This window comes from Uranotaenia lowii, chromosome 2 (genome assembly GCF_029784155.1).
Source record: "Uranotaenia lowii strain MFRU-FL chromosome 2, ASM2978415v1, whole genome shotgun sequence".
Classification (NCBI taxonomy): Eukaryota; Metazoa; Arthropoda; class Insecta; order Diptera; family Culicidae; genus Uranotaenia; species Uranotaenia lowii.
In genome coordinates, this window is record NC_073692.1 from 44,627,955 (window position 1) to 44,649,048 (window position 21,094).

At 34.0% G+C, this 21,094-nt stretch overlaps 1 protein-coding gene across 1 annotated transcript; it reads left to right on the forward strand.

Moving 5' to 3' along the window:
• Nucleotides 1-11,266: 11,266 nt before the first annotated feature.
• On the forward strand, nucleotides 11,267-20,563 carry LOC129746365 (3,4-dihydroxyphenylacetaldehyde synthase). Its single transcript, XM_055739991.1, has 3 exons — nucleotides 11,267-11,547; nucleotides 18,872-19,106; nucleotides 19,173-20,563. The coding sequence occupies exons 1-3, from the start codon at nucleotides 11,459-11,461 to the stop codon at nucleotides 20,415-20,417; spliced, it is 1,569 nt and encodes a 522-aa protein (XP_055595966.1). The 5' UTR covers nucleotides 11,267-11,458; the 3' UTR covers nucleotides 20,418-20,563.
• The last annotated feature ends 531 nt before the right edge of the window (nucleotides 20,564-21,094 follow it).

Here is a 21,094-nt window from a genome sequence, read left to right on the forward strand (position 1 = left end):
TGAAAAAAGAAGAAACTTACTTATTTTGAAAGAAATTTCGTGGTCCATGAAATAAAAAGATAAGTTTTTTTACTGTCCAGCAAATCTTTAATTCTTTCAAGGTTTATTTCACATTGAAATTGCATGTTTTTGTTGAAAAATGAGACCTAGGCCATCTTATTCATCATTTCTTTTATCAGTTGCTCGCGCTGCTGATGACTTCGTCGGCTGTTGGCCACTTGTCCCAGCAATTTCTTAACTTTGGCTTTCTGTTGGGTGTCGTAGCCCTGTTCCACTTGCCGTAGCTGTTCACCAACATCACCCGAATCCTTCAGCTTCTTCTGGATGGCAACCAAGCGCTGCCGATAGGAATCGGTACAGTCTTGTGCATGATCCAAGAATCGGTTCCGCTCGATATGCGCCTGCTGCAGTGCCGCCAAACTTGTGTCCATCAGACACGCAGTTATCATACCACCAGCATTAGATGAGGTTTCCGGCTTACGGGCTGATAGGACCTGACGTACACACGTAATTTCCGGATCGGAATCATCACTATCGCGCTCAATGATATGCACGTAATGGGTCGAGCTGGTGATTTCGGTTGTTTTTCGTACCTTTCGTTCGTCGGCACACGAGTCGACCCTGTTGCGAAAGTTCCGCGATTGTTTCGAAAGACTTGGTAGCTCTGCCATGGTTCCAGGTATCGAAGCTCGCGTATCTGTAGTTGCTTGCGTACTCACGTGTTTGTTTAAAAACGTGTTTTTGTGATCAGCCTACTGAACGATTTCAAACTTCAGTGTCCGTTGGTAAACAAAAAAAAAATCAACCGATGTTATGTCAATTATACACGTTCAAGAACGATTGACGAAATTTTTTAAAAGATTGTTGCGCATTTAAATGTTTGTATGAGGATACTTTTCCACACCAAACCGGTAACGGGAAATTTTATAAATATATTCCTGCCCAAATTCAATGCAAATTTTTGAAACAATTGTTTTGTTTCAAAATATTGGTTCTGAATCCAGAATTTTCATCGTAAGTCCACAAATTTATTTGTTTTTTCAAACGTCCCATCGCCACGTCTACCTTAAAATCGATTGCAGAGACTCTAGCGTAAATTTTTGAAACTAAAATTGTACACAAGTATGTTTTCAACATTGCATATTCTCTAAACTTGTAAACAACATATAAATCAAAAATTGAATGATACAAATAGTTGTGTGCAAGCTTTTGGATGCTTTGACCGTAGCGCCTCTCGCGGAATTTGTATAAACTAAAGCTTGCGCTCAAATTGAAGTGAAATATTTCACAGGCTTTGTTTGCAAGAAAGAGATACCTACAAGCTTTGATTCAACGACTTTGTCGGAATTGATGCAAGTACTAGTTCTTGTCCACAAAATAATGAATTTATGTTTAATATTGAAATGAAGATTGCTTTAGTGGGATTTTCATCTTCAAAATTAATATTGAAAATTAAATCGAATTAAAATCAACAATACTGAAACAAATTTCAATACGACGTAAAAAATTGAAGAATATAACAAAATTTGCCGATTAATTAAGCTTTGGACTCATCGCAGCCACAAATAGAGGAAGAAGAAGAAGAAGAGCCTCACAAAAATTAAATCAAGAACAATTTTCGATTCCAGAAATAAAAAAAAAGCAATTTGGTAATTCGAAACGTTAGAATAAAAACATGATTTTTTGTAATTTTTTTTCGCTTTTGTTAATTTTGTCATTTTTGTCATTTTTGTCAATTTTGTCAATTTTGTCAATTTTGTCAATTTTGTCATTTTTGTCATTTTTGTCATGTTTGTAATTTTTGTCATTTTTTTGTCATTTTTGTAATTCTTGTAATTTTTGTCATTTTTGTAATTTTTGTCATTTTTATCATTTCTGTTATTTTTGTCATTTTTGTCAGTTTTGTCATTTTAGTCATTTTTGTCATTTTTGTCATTTTTGTCATTTTTGTCATTTTTGTCATTTTTGTCATTTTTGTCATTTTTGTCATTTTTGTCATTTTTGTCATTTTTGTCATTTTTGTCATTTTTGTCAATTTTGTCATTTTTGTCAATTTTGTCATTTTTGTCATTTTTGTCATTTTTGTCATTTTTGTCATTTTTGTAATTTTTGTAATTTTTGTAATTTTTGTAATTTTTGTAATTTTTGTCATTTTTGTCATTTTTGTCATTTTTGTCATTTTTGTCATTTTTGTCATTTTTGTCATTTTTGTCATTTTTGTCATTTTTGTCATTTTTGTCATTTTTGTCATTTTTGTCATTTTTGTCATTTTTGTCATTTTTGTCATTTTTGTCATTTTTGTCATTTTTGTCATTTTTGTCATTTTTGTCATTTTTGTCATTTTTGTCAATTTTGTCATTTTTGTCATTTTTGTCATTTTTGTCATTTTTGTCATTTTTGTCATTTTTGTCATTTTTTTTCCGAATTTTTCGTCATTTCTGCCAATTTTGTCGATTTTGTCGGTTTTTTGTCATTTTTGCCAATTTTGTTTTTTTTTGTCATTATTGTAATTTTGTTTATATTTCTGTCATTTTTGCAATTTTTGTCATTTTAGTCATTTTTGTACTTTTTTTTTGTCATTTTGAGCAACTTGAATGATAAATAGGACACGAAAGACAAAATAATTCTCAGTTTCTCAAAGTTTCGGAACATACATATCTAAGATCAGATTAAGGTTTATAATTCAGAAAATCAGGATTAGAACTTTTATAACCAATAATAAACATTTGATATTTTAAAAAAGATTTTGATTTTTTTTTAACTAAATTTGTTTTTCTGTTTATCAAATTTCGACATCCAAATGTGACCTTCCATTTATCATATAAAACAATCCACTAGTCAAACTCATAACAACAAATGATTCAATAAGTCGATCCGGTTGCATCATGATGAACAAGGTTATTGGGCAAAAACTTGAGGTCGCGCGCTCAGGTAAAAATCTTTCCTTCAACCTTTGGCTAGAACGACCCAAAAATGAGCAATTTTCTTTGCTTTGAGTTTACAAATATGCGTTCAAAACAGAAATTTTATCCGATCTAGTTAAAATATTATGATTCAGGATACAAAAAAGAATTTTGTTATGTATGTACATGAACACGTGCAACCTACATAAATTTCTAACTGAAGCTGAAACAATTCAGACAAAACACTTCAACATCGCATTGCCCACTTCCAATCGCTTCAGCAGAAGTACCATTCATGTTTTCTCCGTTAATTACGCGCGCAACTATCTCCAAATAATCCAACAACTCCCAAAACCACCCCAGCCAAAGTCTTCAACAATCACCTGGTTAAATAATACATATTTTTGGATAGCTTCTTGAAGCTACTTCACACTTAAATCACAGACCTACGTCGAAACGATAAGAGCCAAAACAGAATAGTGAATCGAAAAACTGTCATCGCTAGAGGCAGTGAAAAGTCCTCCTCGGCCAGACTCAGCTGAAAACAGCGGAAGATGAAAAAGTAGGTATAAGTATTCGACAAATTTATTTAGGCGGAGGACCATCTAGCCAAATTGTATTCCTACGAAGGTAGGTTGTGTTTTTTCAAGTCTTCGCGAACCCAGTCAGTCTGGCTGGGTTGAACTGGTTTTCACTTTTCTGGGTCTCGGACAGCTGATTTATCAATAAAAACATACACGGGGAGGGGAAATGAGGTGCATTTTGAGATGATTCAGCAATAAACCAAAATAAAAAAAAATCTCTTCCGGCGATTCCTCGCCCGTAACCTGAATTGATGTTTTATTGTTTTGTTTTCCTTCTTGCTGTTATGCAATTTTTGGTTTTTTCTTCGGCTTTGGGGTGGACTTAATACAGAGGAAATTCTTAAAAACTAGCTGACCGACAAACTTCGTTGAGCCTTCGAATTTCAACCAAAATTATGCTCATTTAAGTAAAAGGAAAATTATTATTAGATTTACTTGAAGTTGGAACATTTTTCAAAAACTGAACTTAAAATTCAAACTCGATCATCTCAGGGTGGGGTGGACCAAATTTCAAAATACGAGTTGCATTCGAATCCTTTTTTCATACAGTGAGGGACAAAATAAAGTGTCCAAATTGTTTTTTTTCCATTTCTTTTATTTTTCTGGCCGAAATTCAACGAAAACACATCGTAATCATTTTTGAAATACCTATTATTTATTATGTTTTTTTCAAGTTTTGTTAATGTTGTACTGGTTAAAAAGATTTTTTTTTCTGATAGAAAAAAAAACAGTTAATATTCCAAAAAATAGGGGCAACATAAAGTGTCCAGATTAGTACAGCTTCAAATAAATTAAACTGAAGGCAAACAAGAACGATTTAATAATGGGTATGGCCTTCAACACCTCCTTCAAGCGCTTAGGCATACTTTCAACCAGTGGTCGGAAAATCGCTCAAGAAAAGCAATCAGGAATGGTTTCTAGCTAGAATGATGCTACCTCCGAGTGCTGTGATACGCACGTGGTAAAAGTACCCATTGAATATATGTCGAAAATCAACACTAACTTGATACAAGAAGATATACCATGCCCCACCGGAGGCTACCGTTGCTATTCGTCACGTGGCTAATCGACGGTGATCGACATACTTGGTGATACATTTTGAACGTCGCTCCCTCAATCATTCCCGAACGTCTATCCTCGCATCATTGTTGATAATGCTCGTTATTGATAGACGATCATTAATGTTCCAAAAGGAAAAATCTGAATAAATACCAGGACCACATGTTCAAAAAAGCTGTAGCACATGCTGGACAGTTCATTGCGGTTACCTAGTCATGATTTTGTCCTTCTAGGCAAAACGAAAAATAAAAAATCATCTGATAGCCTACATAGATCGCTCAAAACTGATACATATCAGTTATGATCCTAAAGGTTGAAAGTCGTTGGGGGAAGGAAATCATCATCGAGACGTTCGTTGCTGATAGTCTGCGTCCTTTTTTACCTCATCATGTATCACAAAAGTGTTTCAAATACAGAAGCGTCGTTGTCATGCATGATTGTTTGTATGATTTGGTTGAAGAAGGAAAATTTGACTGCTTTGATTTTTTGGCTCTGAATGTAGTCAAGCATGGCTCAGTCAAAATGATTGATTTTCGGAAGCATGCTTCCAACAAGGTCGTGCAAGTGTTGTGGGTCGAGTTCTTCCCACGCACGCTCCAGAGTATCAAAATAAGTCAAACGAGTCCTCCTCCGTGCTTGACTGTTCCTTAAATATGGCGGTCTTGGAGCTCTTTATCCGACTTGCGCCACAAACGATCCCGCTTCTTCTGGTTGAATAGCTCAAATTTGGATTCGTCGTCCCTCAACACCGTTTTCCAGTATTCGAGCGGTTTATCGGCGTGTTCCTTGGCGAACTTGATCCGCTTAGCCTTGTTCACCTGGCTGATGAAAGGCCTTCTCACTGTGATCCTGCTATGGTACTCCTTCGCTTGGATGCGGCGACGGACAGTACGACGCGAAACCGAAAGTTGGAGCTCTTCCTGCATCTGCCGGATCGTAATTTTTGGCATTTTCTTCACCTCCAGAACGATTTTCTTGTCCGTTCTGGCATCTGTCTTGAGCTTCCGTCCTCTTCCCGGGCGATCTACCACCGATCTGAACGTTGTCATCTTCTTCATGATTTTTGATACCGCTGACTTGCTGATTTCGTAGTGCTTGGCCACTTCCCGGTGCGTTTGACCATTATTGACATCACGAACAACCAGTTTCCTGATAGACAACACAATGGAACCAGAAATTTTTGCGTTCTCCATGTTTCACAACTTATTCGAATGTAGACACCTGTTTGAATACTCCAGAGCCAAGCCAGTTCGCTGTTGGTTGTTTGTTTGGAAATGCAACTGACGTCACAAATTGTCATGGTTTCAATGTTTACAAAAAACTTTTACTAACACTTAGCACGGGATTTCCATCGCCACCTGAGATGTGTATACAGGTTGATCAGCAACACCGACAGATTTTCCGGTGATACGAATTGATTAAACTGCTATCCGATGAAATCTTTTTTGGGCAAAGCTTGTCGTATGTCGGTCCCGAAGAAAGGAGACCTGACAGAGTGCGGTAACTGGCGAGGCATAACGTTGATCTGTACAACCCTCAAAGTACTCTGCAAAGTGATTCTGAACAGGATCCAGGAGAAAATAGACGCTACACTCCGACGGCAACAAGCTGGATTCCGATCTCGACGATCATGTGTGGACCACATCACAACGCTACGAATCATACTGGAACAAATCAACGAATTCCAGGACTCTCTTCTGCTGGTGTTCGTTGATTTCGAAAAAGCATTCGACCGACTTAACCATGAAAACATCTGGGCGGCTCTAAGGCGACGAGGGGTCCCAGAGAAACTAGTCCATCTCATCGAAGCACAGTATGAGGCATTTTCGTGCAAGGTCTTGTCCGAACCAATCCCGGTAACTGCTGGAGTGAGACAAGGATGTATTCTATCACCGCTACTTTTTCTAATCGTAATGGATGAGATTCTGATTGGATCGATTGACTGTGCACCGAACCGAGGATTGCCGTGGAATCCTTCAACAATGGAGCAACTGAACGACCTTGACCTGGCTGACGATATTGTTTTGCTCGCCCAAACACAACCAGATATGCAGAGCAAACTCGACGACCTCACCGAAAGTTCCAAGGCAGCAGGTCTAAAAAGCCAATGTCGGAAAGACCAAGTCGATGGAGATCAACACAGGAAATCCCTCCAGTTTCATTGTAGCTGGGCAACAAGTTGAGAAAGTGGAGTGCTTCCAGTATCTTGGTAGCCAGATTACGCCTGATGGTGGTACCAGAAAAGACATCGAAACACGGATCAGAAAGGCCCGATTTGCGTTTGCGAGTCTCCGAAACATCTGGCGGTCACGCCAGATCTCTCTACGAACAAAAATCCGAATCTTCAACTCAAACGTCAAATCCGTATTGCTGTACGGGTGCGAAACTTGGTGCACATATGCGGTAACGACGCGAAAACTGCAAGTATTTGTAAACCGCTGCCTGCGGAATATCATCCGCGCTTGGTGGCCTGGCAACTGGATCTCGAATGAGGAACTACATCGCCGGTGTCATCAAAAGGCGCTAGAAATCGAGATTCGGGAACATAAGTGGAGATGGATTGGGCACACGCTGCGAAGAGATGAAAACGAGATTTGCAGATAGGCTCTAGATTGGAATCTAGAAGGTCATCGAAGAAGAGGCAGACCCAGAAATTCGTGGCGGCGAAGCCTAGCCGCTGAAATCCGAACTGTCGACGAGAATCTTGACTGGGACCAGGTGAAGACGCTGGCTCCGGATCGTCAACAGTGGAGGTCTTTTACCACGGCCCTATGCACCGGAGGATCGGCGCGGGATCATTAACTAACTAACTTGTCGTATATAAATTATAGAAAATCACTCAATACCAACTTGTTTACGATAGTTATTGAAAATGTCTTAATATTCGATTTAGATTATCATTTCTATTACGATTTCATGTTAGCTGGGTACGTTCTTCACCTAGAATCGTTACTAGATGAATTCAAAAGCCGTTTTCGTGACTTTAATTCATACGAGCAAGAATTTTCGTTGTTTCTATCTCTATTTTCGTTTGCTCCTAAAAATGCTGCTAATAATTTGCAACTAGAGTTGATAGAGCTGCAGTGCGATTCTTTATCAAAAGCGAAATACATTGAAGTGGCTGTACCAAAATTATACAGCTATTTGCCTGAACGCTACGTTGAGTTACGGAAATTTGTTGCCAGAATTCTTGCTATGTTTAAAAGTAGCTATCTATGTGAGCAGTTTTTTCCCATAAAGAAAGCTACAAAAACTTCTCATCGTTCGAGATTATCTGATAAAACTTTATCATCAATAATGAAAGTGTCAGTGACAAATAAACTTCAACCTGAGATATAATAATTATTATTATAATATAAGAATGTTAAACATTAAAAGCTTACATAAAAATTTAACCGAAAATTTCATTCCAAGTTTACTTATAACTATATTCCATTTCATTGTATCTTATCTCCGCGAAACTAATATGTTATGTTTTCTAACTGATTTTGGCTGAGGCCCTCTACGTCATAGAGAATTTTTAATGCGGCCCGCACCCTTAAACGAGTTTGACATGCCTGTTATAAAGGGTGATACGGTCAAAATTTGGTCAATATCAACTTGACGTATTTCTTTCAATTTTGCATTTAAAAACCCTGAACACCCCTCATTTTGAATGTGTGTGTGTAGAATGTGGCTCCTATTTTGATTTTGGAATTCACTCTTCAGTAGTCAAAATGCCGTCCAAGGAAGAAGAGCAGCGTATCAAAATTTTGCTCGCGCATCGCGAAAATCCGAGCTACTCGCACGCAAAGCTGGCAAAATCGCTAAAAGTTGCCAAATCAACCGTCACAAATGTAATTAAAGTGTTTGGGGAACGTTTGTCGACAGCCAGGAAGTCTGGATCGGTGGAAAATCGAAAACCGGAAGCCGCTGAGACGACAAAGAGAGTTGCCGGCAGTTTCAAGCGAAACCCTAACCTCTCTCTCCAAGATGCCGCAAATAAGCTGGGTATCGTCTACAACCGTGCATCGAGCCAAAAACGAGCCGGACTATCGACTTACAAGAAGGTAGTGACTCCAAATCGCGATGATAAACAAAATACGACGGCCAAAGCGCGATCCCAGAGGCTGTACACGACGATGCTGACGAAGTTTGACTGCGTGGTAATGGACGACGAAACCTACGTCAAAGCCGACTACAAGCAGCTTCCAGGACAGGAGTTTTATACGGCAAAAGGAAGGGGAAAGGTAGCAGATATTTTCAAGCACATGAAACTGTCAAAGTTCGCGAAGAAATATCTGGTTTGGCAAGCCATCTGTAACTGTGGCTTGAGAAGCAGCATTTTCATAGCTTCCGGGACTGTCAACCAAGAAATTTACGTGAAAGAGTGTTTGAATAAACGTCTGCTGCCTTTCCTGAAGAAACACGTTTGTTCCGTACTGTTTTGGCCGGATTTGGCATCTTGCCATTACTGTAAAAAGGCCATGGAGTGGTACGCCGCCAACAACGTGCAGGTGGTTCCCAAGGACAAGAACCCTCCCAACACGCCAGAGATCCGCCCAATTTAGAAATACTGGGCTATTGTCAAGCGGAATCTAAAGAAGACCAAAAAAACTGCTAAGGACGAGCAGCAGTTCAAGGCAAACTGGCTTTCTGCGGCGAAGAAGGTGGACAAGGTGGCTGTAAAAAATCTGATGACAGGGATTAAGCGTAAGGCCCGGCAATTTGGTTTTGGAAAAGCGGAAGCCTAACTGAATATTTTTCCTGAATTTTATACTAATTAAACTTGAAAAAGAAATTTAATTTGATTTTTTAAATAAACGATTTCACTGATTTACACGCGTTTTCCCTTGACCAAATTTTGACCGTGTCACTTTTTAGCCAAGGAATCGAACGGGTGGTTAAGATAGTGGTTGCACGCATTGGAAATGCCTAAACTTAATTCAAAATTCAATTTGTACAAATATTTAATTTTAAGTTCGTGTTTAATACTAATCAAAATGTGAAGAAAAAAAGACAGTTCTACCTGATTTAAGTTTATTCTTTGTAAAATCATGGCATCTGGTAACTCTTCATTTCTAGTAACCCTTAAATCAATAACGTTCTTGTTAAAACTACATTTCTGAAAAATTTACGGAAAATCTGTTAGTGTTGCTAGTTTAATTTCATGAAAAAAGATTGCTCTGTTTCAAGTGTTTTAACTTATTTAATTTCTCGCTACTCTCACCGTTTTGCCGCCTTCAGCAAAGTTGTAGTTCGAGAATTTTCCAGTAAGCTCCACATACTGGAACTTCATTTGCATTGCGTGAGAACAAACTATTTAATAAAAACCAAAAAACGGACATTCTCCTAACAAATTTTCGCGTTTTGCCATACCAAATTTCAAATCAAAACCCGAGTATTTAAATCTTATTTAAAAAAATCTGCAGAAATTCTGTCGTTCGTTTTGACCGAAAAGAAAACTTTTTAGACTACAGGATTTTTGAAATTCGTAAAAACTTACAATTCGACACACCCTAATGTACATAAATTTGTTGATTATGTTGATATTTTCCCACCTAAAATCTAACTTTTCATAAATTCTACCCTTAATTTGTAGGGGAGGGAGGGCGTCAAAATTTTCTCCACGCCCATTTTTACGACAAATTGTTAGATAGATTCCTTGTGCATTGAGGACATACAGTCATAATAAGCCGTTTTCAAGTTTATTTTTATCACCCATAACAAGCATTTGAAATAATAGAAGGTTAAACATTATACAAACTATGAATTTGGTGGATTGGGTCAAAGCAATATTTCATAAATATCTGAAAATCAAAATTCAAAACTAACTTCAGAAGCAGGTTTTTCCTTTTGAACAAAAATTCAAAACGAAACAGCCACCCTATGTTGAATCAACTCCTGAGCATAATCAGCCCAGCTATGGGTTATGTTAAACAAAAAAATGCTTGGAGAATCCCTCTTCAGGTAATTGTCCATTACATCAGATTTTGCTCGTAGCCACTGAATCCCACCCAATTCACGCTCAATCGATCACCTGTTTTTTTTAGGTTGGACAAAAAAAAATCTCCAGCAAGACGAAGCTGCAAACTATTGCCCCTCTTATCTGATACAGCTTAGCTACTTCGTGCAGATGAGTATTTTAAATTTAAAACTGTAAAGCTACTCGATCTTCGAAATCCTGCAGGTACTTGAAAAGCCTCTGGAAGACACACTTTGAAGCTTAAGTAAGGATGCCGAACCGTTTTGTTTGTTTATCATTCGTGCATTAGGTAGTTATGCCGCTTCTAAGTGATCTCTTCTCGAGAAACTGGGATTCACATCTATCTCTAGGAGGATGCGTATTTACCTGACGCGACGGGACTGCACTTGCGCTTCGCGATGAAGGGACCCCCTTTTTTCTTGGTCCCTTCCGGTGTAGCGATTATGTGGCTGCTGCCGATCAGGTCATTGTGCCATTGTTGTAATATATGGCCGTCGGTTGATACTCTTTTTTTCTGTATGAAAGTGTTTACGCATACATGAGGCGCGGATTGGGGTTGGGTTGTGACGACGAGTCATTCGGGGGGTCACTGGAGTGGACTTCATTTAGTTTGTCGGTTGATCGTTGGTTGTTTTTTTTTGCATTTTCGGAGGTATCTGAGCTCGTGGTCTAGAGGCACTTTTGTTGTGTCCAGTCAGCGGTTCCTTGCATAAATAAGACCTGGCCATGGGACTTTTGCTCAGTTGCTGGCTGGATTTGGGACTGTGCGTGTTTTTCTCTCGTGAAAGGTGTTTTGTGACAATGTAACCGAGACTTATCAAGAGACTGCCTAGTGAAATTGATGATCAATTGGGACTCTAACAAAGACTGTGATCTGTTGGGCGAAAAAACTTAAAAAATTTAAGTGTATGAACTGTTGAGTGTAAGAAGGAAACCCAAACCTCAAAATGGCTAATATGGATGTGAACGAATTTCGGGAGTTTGGAAGAGCTGCGATCGATTTTGTGGCAGACTATCTGGAGACGATTCGTGAAAGGTAAAAAAGATCATGTGCAAAATAAAGATTGACCAAATTCATCGCTCCGATGAGAAACCTAGCTATTGGTCAGTTTTGATACGTATTGAATTTCTAGTTGATTGATCAATCCTTAAGTCACCTTCTAGAAATTTTTTGAATTTTCCGCAATGTGCTGAGTGTTTTAAATTTCCAAAAAATAAATATTGATGGAAAGTGCCGAGGTTATAGTTGAAAAATCAGTGATGTTCCCGATTTTCTTGAAAATAAAACACAAGTTACCATTAAAGAATTGAAAAAAATTGTATTTAAGTAAAATTGTGGATGGAACAATATATTTTGAGTCTGATGATTTGAGGTCATTCTAAGAATTACAGGAGGATTTTCAAAAATCTGTACTATGTTAAAAATTAACCTACACAGCAAAAAAGCTTGCGATATTGAGAAAACGTGCACATAACTTGAGTTGCAAGGCGACCTAATATTGAATCTTTTTTTGTACAAACTAGTATGTAAAACGGATATGAAATGTTACACTAAATGTATGTATCAAGTAAACAACGTCAAACATAATGAATGTACAAAGCTTCTTACATAACTTCAAGCACATTGTGAATTGGAAAATAATAAAGAAAGCGGCTACGGAATATATTGAGTTCAAGTGTGCGAATCGAAACCTGATCGTGAAATATCCTATTGCTTGCTCTGTGGCTACATTTCGAAATACTTTTTTTCAGTTTTGAATCCTGTTGCTGAATTTGTTTTAAAGTACGGAATCAAAAATTTCAGTTTTGAATATGTTTTGAGTGTGAGCATTTGTTGTTGAATATATTTAAAAATTAAATATATTCAATAAATTAAGTGAATAAAATAAAATAAATCAATTAAATAAATTAAATAAATCAAATGAATTAAATATGTTGTTTATTTTCATAACATTTGGTTCACCATTATGATGTCAATTTTGTCAATTTCGTCAATTTTGTCAATTTTGTCAATTTTGTCAATTTTGTCAATTTTGTCAATTTTGTCAATTTTTTCAATTTTGTCAACTTTGACTATTTTGACAATTTTGAAAATTTTGACAATTTTGACAATTTTGACAATTTTGACAATTTTGACAATTTTGACAATTTTGACAATTTTGACAATTTTTTACAATTTTGTCAATTTTGTCAATTTAGTCAATTTTGACAATTTTGACAATTTTGACAATTTTGACAATTTTGACAATTTTGACAATTTTGACAATTTTGACAATTTTGACAATTTTGACAATTTTGACAATTTTGAAAATTTTGACAATTTTGACAATTTTTACAATTTTGACAATTTTGACAATTTTGACAATTTTGACAATTTTGACAATTTTGACAATTTTGACAATTTTGACAATTTTGACAATTTTGACAATTTTGACAATTTTGACAATTTTGACAATTTTGACAATTTTGACAATTTTGACAATTTTGACAATTTTGACAATTTTGACAATTTTGACAATTTTGACAATTTTGACAATTTTGACAATTTTGACAATTTTGACAATTTTGACAATTTTGACAATTTTGACAATTTTGACAATTTTGACAATTTTGACAATTTTGACAATTTTGACAATTTTGACAATTTTGACAATTTTGACAATTTTGACAATTTTGACAATTTTGACAATGTTTTCAATTTTGATAATTTTGACAATTTTGACAATTTTGACAATTTTGACAATTTTGACAATTTTGACAATTTTGACAATTTTGACAATTTTGACAATTTTGACAATTTTGACAATTTTGACAATTTTGACAATTTTGACAATTTTGACAATTTTGACAATTTTGCCAATTTTGACAATTTTGACACTTTCGACAATTTTGTCAATTTTGACAATTTTGACAATTTTGACAATTTTGACAATTTTGACAATTTTGACAATTTTGAAAATTTTGACAATTTTGACAATTTTTACAATTTTGACAATTTTGACAATTTTGACAATTTTGACAATTTTTTACAATTTTGTCAATTTTGTCAATTTAGTCAATTTTGACAATTTTGACAATTTTGACAATTTTGACAATTTTGACAACTTTGACAATTTTGACAACTTTGACAATTTTGACAATTTTGACAATTTTGACAATTTTGACAATTTTGACAATTTTGACAATTTTGACAATTTTGAAAATTTTGACAATTTTGACAATTTTGACAATTTTGACAATTTTGACAATTTTGACAATTTTGACAATTTTGACAATTTTGACAATTTTGACAATTTTGACAATTTTGACAATTTTGACAATTTTGACAATTTTGACAATTTTGACAATTTTGACAATTTTGACAATTTTGACAATTTTGACAATTTTGACAATTTTGACAATTTTGACAATTTTGACAATTTTGACAATTTTGACAATTTTGACAATTTTGACAATTTTGACAATTTTGACAATTTTGACAATTTTGACAATTTTGACAATTTTGACAATTTTGACAATTTTGACAATTTTGACAATTTTGACAATTTTGACAATTTTGACAATGTTGTCAATTTTGTCAATTTTGTCAATTTTGTCAATTTTGTCAATTTTGTCAATTTTGTCAATTTTGTCAATTTTGTTAATTTTATAAATTTTTGTCAATTTTGTCAATTTTGTCAATTTGGACAATTTTGAAAATTTTGACAATTTAGACATTTTAGACAATTTTGACAATTTTGACAATGTTTTCAATTTTGATAATTTTGACAATTTTGACAATTTTGTCAATTTTTTCAATGTTGACACAATTTTGACAATTTTGACAATTTTGACAATTTTGACAATTTTGACAATTTTGACAATTTTGACAATTTTGACAGTTTTGACAATTTTGACAATTTTGACAATTTTGACAATTTTGACAATTTTGACAATTTTGACAATTTTGACAATTTTGACAATTTTGACAATTTTGACAATTTTGACAATTTTGACAATTTTGACAATTTTGACAATTTTGACAATTTTGACAATTTTGACAATTTTGACAATTTTGACAATTTTGACAATTTTGACAATTTTGACAATTTTGACAATTTTGACAATTTTGACAATTTTGACAATTTTGACAATTTTGACAATTTTGACAATTTTGACAATTTTGACAATTTTGACAATTTTGACAATTTTGACAATTTTGACAATTTTGACAATTTTGACAATTTTGACAATTTTGACAATTTTGACAATTTTGACAATTTTGACAATTTTGACAATTTTGACAATTTTGACAATTTTGACAATTTTGACAATTTTGACAATTTTGACAATTTTGACAATTTTTTACAACTTTGTCAATTTTGTCAATTTTGTCAATTTTGTCAATTTTGACAATTTTGACAATTTTGACAACTTTGACAATTTTGACAATTTTGACAATTTTGACAATTTTGACAATTTTGACAATTTTGACAATTTTGACAATTTTGACAATTTTGACAATTTTGACAATTTTGACAATTTTGACAATTTTGACAATTTTGACAATTTTGACAATTTTGACAATTTTGACAATTTTGACAATTTTGACAATTTTGACAATTTTGACAATTTTGACAATTTTGACAATTTTGACAATTTTGACAATTTTGACAATTTTGACAATTTTGTCAATTTTGTCGATTTTGTCAATTGTATCAATTTCGTCAATTTTGTCAATTTTGTCAATTTTTTCAATTTTGTCAATTTTGTCAATTTTTTCAATTTTGTCAATTTTGTCATTTTTGTCATTTTTGTCATTTTTGTCAATTTTGTCAATTTTGTCAATTTTGTCAATTTTTTTCAATTTTGTCAATTTTGTCAATTTTGTCAATTTTGTCAATTTTGTCAATTTTGTCAATTTTGTCTACTTTGACTATTTTGACAATTTTGAAAATTTTGACAATTTTGACAATTTTGACAATTTTGACAATTTTGACAATTTTGACAATTTTGACAATTTTGACAATTTTGACAATTTTGACAATTTTGACAATTTTGACAATTTTGACAATTTTGACAATTTTGACAATTTTGACAATTTTGACAATTTTGACAATTTTTTACAATTTTGTCAATTTTGTCAATTTAGTCAATTTTGACAATTTTGACAATTTTGACAATTTTGACAATTTTGACAATTTTGACAACTTTGACAATTTTGACAATTTTGACAATTTTGACAATTTTGACAATTTTGACAATTTTGACAATTTTGACAATTTTGACAATTTTGACAATTTTGACAATTTTGACAATTTTGACAATTTTGACAATTTTGACAATTTTGACAATTTTGACAATTTTGACAATTTTGACAATTTTGACAATTTTGACAATTTTGACAATTTTGACAATTTTGACAATTTTGACAATTTTGACAATTTTGACAATTTTGACAATTTTGACAATTTTGACAATTTTGACAATTTTGACAATTTTGACAATTTTGACAATTTTGACAATTTTGACAATTTTGACAATTTTGACAATTTTGACAATTTTGACAATTTTGACAATTTTGACAATTTTGACAATTTTGACAATTTTGACAATTTTGACAATTTTGACAATTTTGACAATTTTTTACAACTTTGTCAATTTTGTCAATTTTGTCAATTTTGACAATTTTGACAATTTTGACAATTTTGACAACTTTGACAATTTTGACAATTTTGACAATTTTGACAATTTTGACAATTTTGACAATTTTGACAATTTTGACAATTTTGACAATTTTGACAATTTTGACAATTTTGACAATTTTGACAATTTTGACAATTTTGACAATTTTGACAATTTTGACAATTTTGACAATTTTGACAATTTTGACAATTTTGACAATTTTGCCAATTTTGACAATTTTGACACTTTTGACAATTTTGTCAATTTTGACAATTTTGACAATTTTGACAATTTTGACAATTTTGACAATTTTGACAACTTTGACAATTTTGACAATTTTGACAATTTTGACAATTTTGACAATTTTGACAATTTTGACAATTTTGACAATTTTGACAATTTTGACAATTTTGACAATTTTGACAATTTTGTCAATTTTGACAATTTTGACAATTTTGACAATTTTGACACTTTTGACAATTTTGACAATTTTGACAATTTTGACAATTTTGACAATTTTGACAATTTTGACAATTTTGACAATTTTGACAATTTTGACAATTTTGACAATTTTGACAATTTTGACAATTTTGACAATTTTGACAATTTTGACAATTTTGACAATTTTGACAATTTTGACAATTTTGACAATTTTGACAATTTTGACAATTTTGACAATTTTGACAATTTTGACAATTTTGACAATTTTGACAATTTTGACAATTTTGACAATTTTGACAATTTTGACAATTTTGACAATTTTGACAATTTTGACAATTTTGACAATTTTGACAATTTTGACAATTTTGACAATTTTGACAATTTTGACAATTTTGACAATTTTGACAATTTTGGCAATTTTGAGAATTTTGAGAATTTTGACAATTTTGACAATTTTGACAATTTTGACAATTTTGACAATTTTGACAATTTTGACAATTTTGACAATTTTGACAATTTTGACAATTTTGAAAATTCTGACAATTTTGACAATTTTGACAATTTTGACAATTTTGACAATTTTGACAATTTTGACAATTTTGACAATTTTGACAATTTTGACAATTTTGACAATTTTGACAATTTTGACAATTTTGACAATTTTGACAATTTTGACAATTTTGACAATTTTGACAATTTTGACAATTTTGACAATTTTGACAATTTTGACAATTTTGACAATTTTGACAATTTTGACAATTTTGACAATTTTGACAATTTTGACAATTTTGACAATTTTGACAATTTTGACAATTATGACAATTTTGACAATTTTGACAATTTCGACAATTTTGACAATTATGACAATTATGACAATTTTGACAATTTTGACAATTTTGACAATTTTGACAATTTTGACAATTTTGACAATTTTGACAATTTTGACAATTTTGACAATTTTGACAATTTTGACAATTTTGACAATTTTGACAATTTTGACAATTTTGACAATTTTGACAATTTTGACAATTTTGACAATTTTGACAATTTTGACAATTTTGACAATTTTGACAATTTTGACAATTTTGACAATTTTGACAACTTTGACAATTTTGACAATTTTGACAATTTTGAGAATTTTGAGAATTTTAACAATTTTGACAATTTTGACAATTTTGACAATTTTGACAATTTTGACAATTTTGACAATTTTGACAATGTTGACAATTTTGACAATTTTGACAATTTTGACAATTTTGACAATTTTGACAATTTTGACAATTTTGACAATTTTGACAATTTTGACAATTTTGACAATTTTGACAATTTTGACAATTTTGACAATTTTGACAATTTTGACAATTTTGACGATTTTGACAATTTTGACAATTTTGACAATTTTGACAATTTTGACAATTTTGACAATTTTAACAAATTTTGACAAAATTAACAATTTTGACAATTTTGACAATTTTGACAATTTCGACGATTTTGACAATTTTGACAATTTTGTCAATTTTGACAATTTTGACAATTTTGACAATTTTGACAATTTTGACAATTTTGACAATTTTGACAATTTTGACAATTTTGACAATTTTGACAATTTTGACAATTTTGACAATTTTGACAATTTTGACAATTTTGACAATTTTGACAATTTTGACAATTTTGACAATTTTGACGATTTTGACAATTTTGACAATTTTGACAATTTTGACAATTTTGACAATTTTGACAATTTTGACAATTTTGACAATTTTGAAAATTTGAGGCTGTCTTCGTACTGGCGTAAGCACGCTTGACTCTCCGGTCCAAAGTTTTGTCCACCGGACCCGGATTCCGTCTAGATTTTTTGTCAACGAAGCTGCTTTCCTCTTCATAGTTTCGGAACGCATTTCGAACTGCTACAATGCTTACTTTCTTCATTTTTGCCAACCGACTCAGCGAATTGTTGGGGATGGGAATAGTTCACCATTTATGCACGATATTTTTGCGTTTTCAAGGGAAAATACTGCTCATTCACGAAAATTGTGAATACAGGAGCTCACGAAACATAATGTTTTAATTTGAACTGTAAAAAACAACACTCAGCGAAATCAGCTGTTTAAACGTCATCCGAAACGATTTAGGCATAATGAAACTCTCCTTAGGCTTCTGAAGAGAATCATTGATTAAAATTTACACCTTCGAATAGGTCTACACTGGAAAGATAGATTACTTAACTAGGCTATGTTTTATGTCTATAATTTTAGAGACGTCCTTCCGTCCGTTGAACCGGGCTACCTCCACGAACTGCTGCCCAAGGAAATTCCCGAGCAGGGCGACGACTGGAAATCATCGATGGAGGACTTCAAACGGTGCATTCTCCCTGGGCTTACTCACTGGCAATCACCGAACTTCCATGCCTTCTACCCATCACAGACTTCGTACTCATCGATCGTGGCCGAAACGATCGCTGCCGGATTGGGGGTTGTTGGTTTCAGTTGGGTAAGCTTCAGCTATTCAACTTATAAGATAAACTTTTGAAAAGTATATTTCCATTTTGTTTTGTAGATTTGTAGTCCGGCGTGCACCGAACTCGAGGTGATCATGATGAACTGGTTGGGTCAACTGTTGAATCTGCCGAAGTGCTTCCTGAACTGTGATGATGGTAACGGTGGTGGTATCATACAGGGTTCCGCAAGTGAATCGATCTTCATTGCGGTTCTCGTGGCCCGGGAACAAGCTGTTCGGAGGTTGAAGGTCGAACATCCGGAGCTGACGGAGGCAGAGATTCGAGGACGTTTGGTAGCCTATACGAGTGATCAAAGTAATAGCGCCGTTGAAAAGTCAGGTATTTTGGGAGCCATCAAGATGCGATTGCTTCCGGCGGATGATGATTGTATATTAAGAGGCAGAACATTAAGGGATGCCGTTGAGGAGGATAAGGCCAAAGGTTTGTTCCCGGTTGTTATGGTGGCCACTCTGGGAACCACTGGTACCTGCGCTTACGACGACCTGGAAGAAATTGGTCCAATATGTTCCGAGATCAAAATCTGGTTGCATATCGATGCAGCCTATGCCGGAGCTTCTTTCTGTCTGGAGGAATACGCTTGGATCATGAAAGGATTAGAAGCTGCGGACTCTCTCAATTTCAATCTGCACAAGTGGTTATTCGTAAATTTCGACTGTTGCGCCATGTGGTTTAAGGATGCTGGAAAGATCACCGAAGCATTCAGTGTCGATCGTATCTATTTGCAGCATAAATACCAGGGTCAGAGTAAAGCTCCCGATTATCGCCATTGGCAGATTCAGCTAGGAAGACGATTCCGATCGTTAAAGGTCTGGTTTACCCTTAAAATGATGGGTGCTGAAAAAATCCGGGAAACACTTCGGTTCCAGATAAGTCTGGCTAAGCAGTTTGAGAACTACGTTCGTGCTGATGACAGATTTGAAGTCACGTCTTCGACGCTGTGTTTAGTATGCTATCGTCTGAAAGGTGAAGATGCTCCTTCCAAGCAGTTGCTAGAGAACATTACAAAGCGCAAGAAGGTTTACATGATTCCGGCAACTTACCAGGGGAAGTTTATCATAAGGTTCATGATCGCTGGCCTGGATCCCAAACCGGAAGACATCGATTTCGCATGGAACGAAGTTAGAACACAAACAGATCTTCTGCTGGGAGTCGACAACAATGGTAACACGGTGACGATCAAGGATCTTCTGAAACAGCAGGAAATGTATGAAAAAGATAAACCTATTGGGAAAATCACCGAGCAGCTCAACGGTTTTAAGCTGTCGGAAGAGAAAGCTCAGTAACAATTTAGTGATAGTTCCTTATTTTTAAACCGGAGACATTAGATCATTTACTAGGTTAGTTTCATTTCTACAAACTATGTTTTCTCATAAGTATAGAAAAATTGATTCCGTACCATAAGCACAATAAAATTTCACTTTTAAACATAGATTGAGTAACTTGTTTATTTTTAAAGTGCCTACCATAATCAGCCAAATGACCGGGTACCCTGTAAGATAATATTTTTTCATCGACTTTGTGGCTTTCCCCAGATAGATGCATCTATACACCTACTGTTCCAAATTCACGGCGGAAGCACTGATTGCACATGGAGCCGATTTGCGGTCGGTCGATGAACTGTTATGAAATGACAAAATTTCTAAAGTCATTCTCTCTCAGAGTGTAAACACCTTCAATCAGACTGTCCAAAATGATAAGCGAAAGATTACCTATACGACGGCTGTTCAGATTGTTTCTAGGTATTACCCATTCAATTCTTCGTTGTGGTCTAAAGCTTCGTTATTGGACACTGTAAGGATTTTATAAAACAGTGGCGTTATTTTTATCAACAAGCTGATCCCGTACGAACTTCGTTTCGTTTTCAATCATTAATATATGAAGATGATTTGAAAAAACTGAATTAGATGCATTTATTGTTAAAATTGTATCGGGTAAAACATTTAACAGTGTTTAAAATGAC